General features: G+C 43.4%; 1 protein-coding gene across 2 annotated transcripts in view; it reads left to right on the forward strand.

Moving 5' to 3' along the window:
- Positions 1–3,140: 3,140 nt before the first annotated feature.
- AKAP2 (A kinase (PRKA) anchor protein 2) overlaps positions 3,141–11,962 on the forward strand; it is a 17,062-nt gene continuing 8,240 nt past the window's right edge. For both annotated transcript variants that reach the window (XM_010195090.1, XM_010195089.1), the window contains exons 1-2: positions 3,141–5,529; positions 10,672–10,850. In XM_010195090.1, the coding sequence (XP_010193392.1) occupies positions 3,246–5,529; positions 10,672–10,850 (2,463 nt within the window). In that variant the 5' untranslated portion in view covers positions 3,141–3,245. The remainder of the gene's footprint in view (positions 5,530–10,671; positions 10,851–11,962) is intronic.

Genomic DNA, 11,962 nt, shown 5'->3' on the forward strand with positions numbered 1-11,962 from the left:
GGACTGGACCCAGCACTGAGCCCTGGGGAATTGAATGCAGCCCTTTTCCCATTTACAGGTCTTTGTAATGGTGCAGGCTTTGAAAGGCCTCCTCCCTCCAGATGGCAAATACAAAGCTGTTGGTACACACCGAGGAGCAAAAGTAACCCCCTGGCTCTGTGTGCATCCCACCTGCCTTCCTCCTCCAAGCCTTCTCCCACCCATGGTGTCCTCATCCTAACGTTTTCCCAGGCGCAGCCAGTTATCCTGGACAGGCTCTGTGGCTTGCACTGTCTTTAAAAAGCTTTATTTTGTCAGCTGCTTCCATCTTTATGATCTTCTCAGTTATCTTCTTCAGTTAATTCATCAGTAGATTGACTTCTTCTCCTCACATGAGTGTCTGGAGCATACTCTCATTGCCATGACTTCATTAAATCGTCCCCGATTTTGCCAGAATGTGTTGAGGGGAAAAAAAACCAGGGTTTTTTTTAGTCATGCTTTTTTCCTCCTTCACCATTGCTGAGAGCCGTCCTCCTTGCATAGTTACTAATCCCTGACAAAGAAAGGCCACCTCCCATAAGTAGCAATGTTTCCTCCTAGTTCATACTGCGTAATTGTCTGTCTTACTACCTAATTACGTGTGCCACACTAATTGCACAGACACACGTACTTTCAGAATTACGTGCTGTCACAAATGTGTGTCCTGATTAGACAGTTAAGTGTGTATGCCTTAGCTGTGAGCTATGGATTGCAGCTATGACGAGAAGATGGGCTCTTACTCATTAAGAAATTGGTAAAATACTGCACCTGTGGTTCTGTTTTCTAACTCAAATACCCAAATATGGTATGATCTGAAATGGTTCATACCGTATTTACAGCTGCATGGCACGGAGGTACGAGAAGCACAGGACTCTTTGGCTCTGGCATGGCTCTGCAGAGTGATGGGTTTCAGTGGCTGGGGTGCACAGCTTCATTACCTTTTATTTTTGCATCTCTGAAAGATGTGTTCTTGCAGCTACAGGGGACAGGTACTTAGTTACCAATGCCACTGGTGGCTTTGATCTGTCTGATTAGAAGCAAATGTGAGCAGGAGCGTGATGGCATACTCATGGTTGGTTTGGAAGGGGACAGCCAGCAGTGCTGCACTGGCACTTGTGTCCCTTTGCACAGACTGGTCCAAGTAGCAACATCCCCTGCTTTGCACGAGTGAGTGAGTTAGGGAAGACTCAAACCCGAATATCAGAAAAGAATTGCACTCTTAGCCAGTCACCTAAGTACCATTTCTGCCTTTATACCTGGAGCTCTGCTGGCAAATCAAGAGCAATTCTTGCCCTTTCAGATTAAAAGAAAGAATGTTTTCTTTCACTCCTGCTGTGCCTAATCAGAAAAATAAGGAGTTTTTATACTGTTTGTACTATATTTGCAGAATTTCTTGAATATATCTATTCTAATATTAAAGAAGAAACTGACCACATTTAGATATTTACGTGGTGAACAATGTAATATGCTTTAAGAAAAGCACTGCTAGAAATTTCAGTTGGAGAATTTCTAGGTTCAAGAAAAAGTGAAATACAAGCAGAATCAATTAAGTATGTCAAGTAAAATATATAGACAAAATCAGATTGATTGGTTGTTTTAAAAGGTTCTTGCCATATTTAAGGACAGTTAGGAAGAAAATATCTAATGCATGAGGCCAACATTGTCTTCAGCTGTGTACAACTACATAATTAGACAGAAAGCTCTTTCAAAGTGCTTTTAGAAAGAGAGCTATTCTGGCAGACTGGCTATAATTCCTTAAGGTGTGTCAAATGCGTTTTACTGCCTATATAGACCTCGAGGCAATGTGATTGTCCAGGTAAGTTCTGCTGTGCTCCAAGCTGATCATCTGCTGCTGCAGCGTGTATTAATAGCATGTAGGATAAGGGACAGCAAGGGCAGGGTTGACCCGCAGACAATGGTGCCTTTGTTGGGTTGCCACTGAGTTTGCAGGGTTTGATCAGTGCCATTTGTTTCCCAAACCCATACCTTACACGTAAAGGCACATGTGGAGAGGGAGCAAGAGACCTCAGTTACCAAGTTTCTGTTTTAAAGTGTTAGTCAACGTGAATAGATTTGTCACTTCCAGTTTTCTGTAATTAAGAAGAGTTAGCAAGAATTAGCAAGTTCTTTTTGAAGAATCATCTTTTTCTTTTGGTGTTTCAAATTTTTTTTTGCCTTTCAGCAGTAAAGAATTATTGGGATATTTGCTGACATGTTACCTGCTTAATCAAAAGCTCCTTCAGACTTCACTCATGGGAAGTTCAGGAGGCTGCTTGATGGGTAAAAATCTGCCCATACCAGAACATAGATAGTGTTTCTTTCAATACCCTCCTTGAGAGCAGAGGCAACTCATCAGAGAGAAATACAAATCCAGTGCATCTGCACTGCAGATCAAAGCAGTAGGAAGGAGGAGACCATGACTCTGGTCTCTGTCATCCTCCTTATGTGGTCTTCATGCTGTGGGAGTTGCAGATGCTTCCTGTCTCCCAGGTCTGGTTGCATGTGGGTTTCCATTTGGGCTGGAGAAAGACCCCATGTCTTTCCAGCACTGTGTAATCCTACCCTGTGTTTGATGACCAGGAGTGATCCACTGAGAAATTAACATTTCCTGGTGTTGCCACGTCCTTTTTCCTAACTTGGGATGACTCGCCTACTCTTCCTGCACATTAGTATCTGTTTCTGCAAAGCGGGGACAGTAATACTTTTCATCTGCAGAAGCATTATGAGATTTCATTTAGGTGCTGAAAGCATTTTCAAAATACCAAGATAGGTGTTGTGTGCTGCACGTGCAAACCTTTGAAGAACCTAAACAGCCGAGCCATTAATAACTTGCAAATTCAAAGCTCATTTATAGTGGCAAATCAGGACACAGGCATGAAATAATGACAAAATAAGGATCATAAGCAGATGGGAAATACTTAAATGAAAGTTTGTTGGTTTAGTGCCTTGTCCATCTTATGGTAAGGTAATTTTCTGGTTTTTGTGTTAATGATTTGGCTGAGGGGCTGCTTTAATCTCAAGTTTAAGAAGTGCTAGGATTTGCTTTCCAGATGGTGTTTACTTTGCATAAAATAAAATGTTGCTTTTTAGGAATTCATCATAGTTCAATTTTATTTCAGAAATCTTCCAGAATTCCTGAGGATGACATCAGGTTGAGAAAAAACAGAGACCAGAACTGTGCCAATTTCTTGGAGCCATCTACTGTGCTTGCTACAAAGGAAGAGAAAATGGAAATAGAAGTTCCAGTTTCTGAACAGAAAAACATCACCACAGTGGCTTCACCACATCCCATAGACAATCCAACCCACTTCTTTTCCCCTACTGCCAGCCACAATGGACTTAAGGACAGGCACGAATCTCTGGACAGTGAAGTTGCTAAAGAGATCAGATACCTAGATGAAGTGCTGGAGGCAAATTGCTGTGATTCTGCTGCAGATAATACCTTTAATGGGACATCCTCCCCTGAACCAAGTGCAGTCTCCATTATGGATGGCTCAGGAGCATCTGTTAATGTCAATAATGATTCAGTACCCAGCGAAAGGGAAGAAAATGTGGCCAACAAGCAGGTCCCTTTGGTAGTTGAACCACATGAAGCTAGCAGAACAGATGAGAACCTGAAATCTAATGGCAATGCCTTGGGTGGACTGAAGGAAGACACTAGGGAAAGTCTGAAGGTGCCAGGAAGTCCCACTTCTTCAAACAGTTCCAGAAGATCTTCTAAGGATGGAGAGCCAACTCTTACAACCCTTAAGAAAGAGGCTAAGTTTGAACTGCGAGCCTTCCATGAAGACAAAAAGCCCTCAAAGCTCTTTGAAGATGAGGAAGATAAGGAAAAATACAGGGTCCGCAAAGTGAGACCATCAGAGGAAATGATAGAACTTGAAAAGGAAAGAAGAGAACTCATTAAAAGCCAGGCTGTCAAGAAAAACCCCAATATTGCCGCCAAATGGTGGAACCCTCCTCAAGAGAAGACCTTGGAGGATCAACTGGATGAAGAGCATCTGGAGTCCCACAAGAAGTACAAGGAGCGCAAGGAGAGACAGCAGCAGCAAGGTGTAACATCAACATCCCCCAAACAGGTCAGCTACTCTTTTGTACCACCAGAGCCAGTCAACATCAAGAAAGAGGATATTGTCACAGAGCAAATTGACTTCTCAGCTGCCAGAAAGCAGTTCCAGCTGATGGAGCATTCAGGTCCATCTCAGGGTCAGGCCCCACCGAGGCAGTCAGGAACACCCAAAATGTTCTCCATCAAACCCTTCTACAAAAGCCTCAGTCCTCCGAATGTAGACAGGCCTTTGTCCTCTGTGACAAGACCCGTTTCAGTGTGTGGGCAAACAGGACAGCTTGAGGGTAACAGTACCAATGTTGTCAAAGCACAGAAGGTCTCCTGTACCTCAGAAGGTGATACAGGTGCTCAGACTACCATTGCTGACCCAGTAAAAGAGTTGCCATGCAGTGATAGCCCTAGAGCAGTACAGGCGCCAAAACTGTGGGCAGAGGATGGAGAATTCATGAGTGCAAGAGCAGTCTTCACAGTGGTGAAGGATGACAGACAGGGTGTGCTAGACCAGTTTCCAAAGGCAGCCAGCGCCTCTTCCCCTCCAGAGGAGCTCGACTCCGGTTTGGAGGACTTGTCTGTCAGGTCTCAGGATACCACTGTCTTGGAGACCCTTTCCAATGATTTCAGCATGGATAACATCAGTGACAGTGGAGCCTCCAATGAGACCATGAGTGCCCTGCAGGAAAGCTCACTGGCCGATTTCTCCCTGCCGCAGACACCACAGGCTGACACTCCAGCAGAGTGCAGGGGTGAAGGCATCTCCAAGTCATTCAGCGACCCAGGCTGTGACTTGCCCCCTTCAGCCTTGGCAGACTCCATGCTGATTGATGACCAGCTGGAGTACCATGCTGGCCTGCTGGTTCAAAATGCCATCCAACAAGCCATAGCCGAGCAGGCAGATAAAACAAATGTCAAGGAAGAAGCAGAAATCCCAGCAGAGAAGATCTCAGTCAAAAAGCAGCCAGCCAGCACTGGGCCAGCTCCAGCCTCCAAGAGGCAGCAGAACCCAACTTTTGAGCCACCCCAGGTGTCTTCACCTGTTCAAGAAAAAAGGGACACCATACCAAAGACTTCAAAAGAGGAAGACTCAGGACTCAGGGAAGGGAAAAGTTTGCAGCAGTCGCCTGTGTACTCAGCCGGCCAGCCCTTTCTTGTGGAGGAAAACAGGCACGATGTCAGCTATTTCAGCAAGTATTCAGAGGCAGCTGAGCTGAGGAGCACTGCCTCCATCCTGGCTACACAGGAGTCTGAGGTGACCGTGGGCCCTTTCAAGTTGCGGTCGAGGAAGCAGAGGACGTTGTCGATGATAGAAGAAGAGATCAGAGCTGCCCAGGAACGAGAAGAGGAGCTGAAGAGGCAGCGGCAAGGTCTGCAGGTGGCACGGAGCCCTGTTACGAAGAGCGCACCTCCCATGCCCACCAGAACTGTGTCTTACAAAACTGTACCAGGTAAGAGCCCAAAGCATCGGGGGGGGAGTTAAATGTGACTGAAGGGTCAGGTCAGGTTCAGTTTTATGTCAATTTTTGAGTGAGTACATTGTTTTGCAGGGAGCAGGAGTGTTGTCATGACTTAAAGCATTAAAAACAATAAGACATTTTTTCCCACATGTAGCACAGAATTAACTTACACTGCTGATCGTAATTAGAAAACCCTGCACTCTGTTCACCCCCTGCCATATTGCAGCATGACATGTCTATCACTGTGCTGCTCAGACCACCCACTGAAATTTAGCATTATCACAAGGAAGGACAGCAGTGATTTTTGCAGCTGTTTGAAAGACAAACATACAAAGCATTTTTAACAGGCTTTCTGTTCTCTTCCATGTCATTAGGGAAGTGCAAAGGTAGTGCGGATTTGCAGATCTGGGGGTTTTGCATCAGATTTCTTTTTGTCTGTGTCTGTTTTGCTTTCTGTTTTCAGGTATTTCTTGATCTTAATGAAGTTTGGTACAAAGATCTCCAGAGCTGTGAGTTGCCATGTATTTCAGATGATGTCATTCACTACTGAATTAAACTGACATCACAAATTAAATGCTTACTGGAGTCAGCTCTGACTGATCAGCTTCTGTGTCCTTGTGGTGGCATTCACAGCGGTTACAGCATGCCACTCCCTTCCCCTTTTCAAAAAATAAATTTAAGTACTCATGCCTTCTTAATATAGCATAAAGAAAGAAATCTAAAGAAAAAAAAAAGAAACGCATGCCAGGCTTATTGCTGTGTAGTGATTTTTATAAGTATAGACCTTCATATGCTTTGCAAGTATTGAGAAATTTTTGTCAACAATTATAATTTTGAAGAAGTATTAATTTTACCTGGAGTACTTAAATTCTGTCCTTATTTCCACTGGCGTAAATCTGAGCCAGTGATGCTTCCAAAAACTCTGCAGGGCAATGCTGTTCTTTTGAAAGTCATGGCAAACTTGAATAAAGCCTGGATTTAGTCCATTACTGTGTCCAAATGTGAACTTGGAGTGTTATGCAGCACATAAATAGCTAATGCTTGGTTTTGTTTCTTTTGCAAAGAGGATAGTTTTAACCTATGTTTCTTGCCAAAAAATGTAGCAGATGTGGATAATTTCTTTGAAGTGCTATTGTTATTACTCTTATAGAACAGCATTTTTCATAGGGAGCCTCCATAAACTGAGGTGTTTTGAGCAATGTCTGACAAGATGTGAGGGACAGGCACTGTAGACCTCAGCTAGAAGGACTCTTTGTGCAAAGGCGTGCTCATGACTGCTTTTGAATACACCATCATCTGTACCTGCAAGTGTATTCTGATGTTAAAATGTTCATTGTAAATTACATTCTAGTGAGAATGATAAACTTATATTTTTAATGAATCATTCCAGTCAGTTTCCTTTAAATGTCCAACTGCCATATGTTCAAGAAAGAAAATTCTAATCTATTAGCCAGTGACTCAAGCTACTGCAATTTGCAGCTGGTGACAAGGCAAAGAAGTAATTTCTAGGAAAAGATTAATATAAGGATGTCATTGATCAAAAAAACCCCAACCCACTAAGAGCATTGCCAAAGTCATTCTTAAACCTTCTTCTGTTGGTGCTTTCTGAACAGTGGATGTGCTTAGCAGAGCACTCAGCTGGCAGAATTTGCTCAGCATCCTTAGAGTTGCAGGGTCCATTTCCTCAGCTCATCTCATCCTTGCTGTCCCTTTAGCCAGCTGTTGCAGTTAATGCTTCCAGGCATCCTTAAAAATAGGGAGAAGGGCTACAACTCTCCTTTTATTTTAATATCTATAACACTTTTTCAACATTTACAAAAAACAGAGTCAAAGGTGATTCAGCAAAGGCAACAAAATTTGGCTGTAAAGCTTCATTGTGGCGAGTTACAGAGGTGATTTACAGAGCAGAAAATAAAATCTGGTTGTGGAAGGCACAGTAAGCGGTATGCTGAAAAACATATCTGATACTGAGTGTCTGTCTAGTTTCACAAAGAAAAATAATAATAGTAGCATTAATAATAATACTTATTAAACAGAGATACTTCTGTTGTCAAGTTGCCTTTCTTGAAGAAAGAATTGGCACTGTTCTTTAACCACCAGGACATCTCAGCAGAAAGGGATTATGAGGTCAAGTCTAATTTGAGAAATCTGTTGCTGAAGTTTGAGTGGGGAATTGTAAACTCACCAGAACTCTTTTGAGGTGCAGTAATTTATTACTCCTGCCCTCACCCTGTGCTTTTGCCATCCACTGAAATTCTCTCATCCGGTTCATCAGCTGAGGACAACAGAAAACATCTGCTTGCTGGGCAGCCCTCCCAGATGTGTCTGAGGGCCTTCAGATGAGTGCAGGGAGTGCAATGTCCCTTCCGCCTGTTGTGGTCATGCTTTGATGACAGACAGAACACGGCAGATGTGGCAGCTTCAGGAAAGCTTCTCCCAAGCATGGCTTTTTGTGCTAGGGAATTCCTCATACCTTGCCATATTCACAAAGAGTTTCTTTCCAACAGAAAAGCCTTCACTGAACCAAGACCTCTCACGTAGTGATTTTCACACCTCCTTTGGTGAACAGGATTACTTATGCTAGATTCTCTGTGCCACATACTCATCATCCTGTTCAAATAAACTACAAAACAGCCCCAGCTGCTCTGCTCAGGAGGGATGGTGTTATCACCCGTGTATTGTAGGGGAAAACCACTGGCTTGCTATGCAGCTGCTCAGCAGCACCTTGCCAAGTGCAGCAGGTGCTGTGGGAAGCGCTTACCTTTAAATACAGCTCCACAGATATTTTGGGATCCATGATGACTCTTCATTTAGCCAACCTCAAGCATTTTTTTTTCTTTCTTGGGTATTCTTATGCAGGAAACCCAGCTTTTTTGGAAAGGAGTTTATATGGGTTCTTCCCTTCACCTTTTCACAAGTACCCTGGAGTCCTATATGCACACAACATGTAGTCATCATTTCACTGGATTTACACTGTGTCTTACTCCATTGAACTGACATGAGTAAAAATCTACTTCAAAGCATCCCAAGCAGCTTTCAAGGATAGGTGTTCACAGTACAGAAGTTTGTTATTAGCAACCATGTTGGCTTGTGCTGAGTGGTTGGCAGACACCGAATTTGGTGTTACAGTCAGGTGTATGAAATTTGTATGTCAGGGTGGCAAAAACTGCTTGTTTGCTATCTAAAGTAATTAGCAGTTATTTCAGACATACACCCACATGAATTGTGTTAATCTTCCACGCTTCATTTAAAATAGCAGTTCAGTTCACTGCAGTTCTTTTTTTGTGGTTCCTGTTTCTGTTATCCACATAATTACGGTTCAAAGCAGTGAAGGGGGACAGGAGTAAGAAATAACCAGGGACCACCAGAAGTCCTACTAAAGCTACTCTGCTCTGTCCACCACCAGAAAGCAGCCTGATAGGTGGGTCATTGTTAATTAAGTTAATTACTGCACCTCAGAAGAGTTCTGGTGAGTTTACACTTCCTCACTCAAGGATTAACGAGAGATTTTTCAAATCAGGTACCTTTGAATTTCAGGTAACAGTTCCCTTCAGACAGGGACACGTGTATGCTGTCTTCTTTATTCTCCAGAGTGACAGCTGTGGAGCATAAGCCTCTGGCAGAGAAGCCACTTCAGCCTGAAAAACATTTTGCACTTTCATTTATCACTAGTAAATACCTACACTAAGGAAACTTCTCAGATTCAACCACAGCCTGAAGATACTTTTTGTATAGTGGGAGGAGAAGCAGAAACTTTGGAGCAAGATATTTTTAACATTTGTGGCTATTGTGAAATTTTTAATACCCTGTATACATGTAAAGAATAAGGATCAGGTATAATATATATGCATGAACTCTTTTCAAAATCAGAAAATTGAAAAAGGCTGAAGCAGAAATTAAGCCTTTGAGTTATGGAAGATACTGTTTCCTAACCCCTTGATAAGCACCGATATGAAAAAAAGCAAAGTTCATATTTCTCTTCAGGGATTCCTCTGGAATGCTCATCACTCATTCCCTGAACACCTCCAGGAGTGCCTTAGCAGCATCTTAGCCCAGCACATTTGTAATTTGCTCTTGTTTTCCCTCCCTCATGGAGAAAGTGTATGAAGTGAGAGGATTTTCCAGATTTATTTTTTTTTTTTTTTAGTGTTTGCTTATTTGTGCGCTTGCATATTTGTGTTGCTCACCTGGGGGCAAAGAAGACCAAAGAAGACCCAGAAGTCTTTCTGTGGACCCAGGGCCCATAGAAGGTCCCTCTTCAGTTTCTGGTGGGGTAATTTAGGGTGGATGAATTCCCAGCTTAAGCCAAGCCTGTAACGAGAAACTAATGATGCTGGGATTTTCCATACTGGTCAGAAATTAAACAGGCCCCGCAAGGGGATTTCTTGTAAAAGATCTCTGCAGCATTGACTCAGGTTTCACTTCGCCCTTAAAGAATAAATTCTGCTGATTCGTACAGGAGGTGTCAAGGCTGCTCTCTAGTGGCTACCACTGCTGTGGTGCTTTCTGGAGGAGCAGCTAGGGTTTTAATGCCATGGAAAAGAGAAGCAGATTTTGGTTCAGTATTGCTTTTTCCTGCCATAGCTGAAGATTCCCACACTTTATTCCATCACCACCACCATTCTCATTCTTCCCACCAATATGAGCTGGGCATCTCACCTTGGATCAGCATCTGGTGCTGAGGAACACAGGCAGCAGTTTGGGTTGTCCGCCCCCTTGAGCTCTCCCACGGCTCATCGCAGTGGTCTCCATGCTCTGGCCTGCCTTTTTCTTCAGCTGGGGTCACGCTGCCTAAGAACAGACTCCCTTGGGTGAAATCTTAGAAACATTTTCATATCACTGAAATGTGTCTTGTAGGAGATACTACTGTAATTAGTGGCTTAAATTTGAATTGTATCATTTGGAGACTCTTCTAGGTTTTGTTAAAAGATTTTGTAGTGTTTTGGTGTAGTGCATTTCAGGAAGAGGGAGAGTGTTTTAAAAGCACATGACCATCCTGATTCACCAGATTGTTTCGTAAACTTAATTCCAAACTGTTTCTTCATTCAAACCCCACTGAAAATGCTCCTCCAGCTGTCATCCTTTGGAAACAACTTCAGCTAAAAAGGACCGTTCCTTTTCCTGTCATTGCAGGGAAGATTGAGAAGATCAAGCCTCCTCCATCCCCCACTGCGGAAGGCCCTGTCTCACAGTCTCACGCACTCGCTGAGGAGCCCGTAGGAGCCCAGCGACCCAAGAACCTGATGCAGACCCTCATGGAGGATTACGAAACACACAAAACTAAGAGACGAGAAAGGATGGACGACAGCAGTGTAAGTGCACTTCTCATTTTTTGCTCTGCAGTGGAGACCACGACTCGTGAGAACAAACATTCAGACAAAAACATACTTATTTTTAACTCCCAAAGTCCCGTCCCAGTGTCCGCAGGATTCAGTGTAAGTAAGTGGATAACTTCCCTAGAAACCACTCCTTGCAGAATTGGATTGGGAATGTCTCAGAAATCATTAACTTGGATTCTTCAACAGGCAGCATGCCTGAATTTATTGTCTTTCTTCCACACAAACAGGAAATCAGCCAAAATTTCAGTTTGTGAAATGGGTGTCTGCATTTCAGTCATTACTGTGATAAGGATTTAATGTAATTAAAGTGTTTTTTATTGGAGGTACTAAAAGGAAAAGCTATGAATTTCATAGCTGAATGTATCAAAATTCAGGTGCATTCATTATACACCCTATTTCCCAACAGCACAAAGTGTTTCTTATTCAGGCTCACTATTACTGTGGGCAGTGAGTGGAGAAGGTAGTGACGTATCAACGCGATATAAAACTTATTTAATGGACACTGTGTTTGCTGGAGCAGCCACCGTCCTCCAGGCATTTCCCAGGGATGTCAGAATGGTGACCCTGCTGGGGTCATGCTCCAGACAAACTGCTTTCTGGTAATGTTCATTAGAAGTAGAGTCTCATTAGGCATACAGAAGTAAATGAAGGTTTGTAACATGAATGCTGCACTGGTCTGGCAGCTTTTAATCATAACTATTGAATATTGCACAGTAGCGTAAGATACTTAAAGTCAGAAGGAATGCAGTGTGGAGGGGTCCTGTTGCATTTCTGCTGGTTAACTATAACGTAGTAGGAGAGCTGACTCAAAATGTAAACAGATTAATCTCCAGTGCACACCAGAAACTTTACAGCCCCTTCTTGTACCCAAGCCATTGAAAAACAACTCCTGGTCCATCAGGCTCTTGCTGCCACATCAGAAGCCAGCTTCTGCACAGGAGCATGCCTTGCTCTGGCAGTGGCATCTTGGGGCTGCATCATTGAAAGGAGCCACTCTCTGGTTTCCTCTCCCTCTCCAAAGCACCCAGTGAAATGGAGTGGCTCCACCTGCTCTGGTGGTGCTGTTTGCTGGCGTCTCCCCAGAG

This window comes from Mesitornis unicolor, unplaced genomic scaffold, assembly GCF_000695765.1.
Source record: "Mesitornis unicolor isolate BGI_N332 unplaced genomic scaffold, ASM69576v1 scaffold372, whole genome shotgun sequence".
In the NCBI taxonomy this organism is placed as follows: Eukaryota; Metazoa; Chordata; class Aves; order Mesitornithiformes; family Mesitornithidae; genus Mesitornis; species Mesitornis unicolor.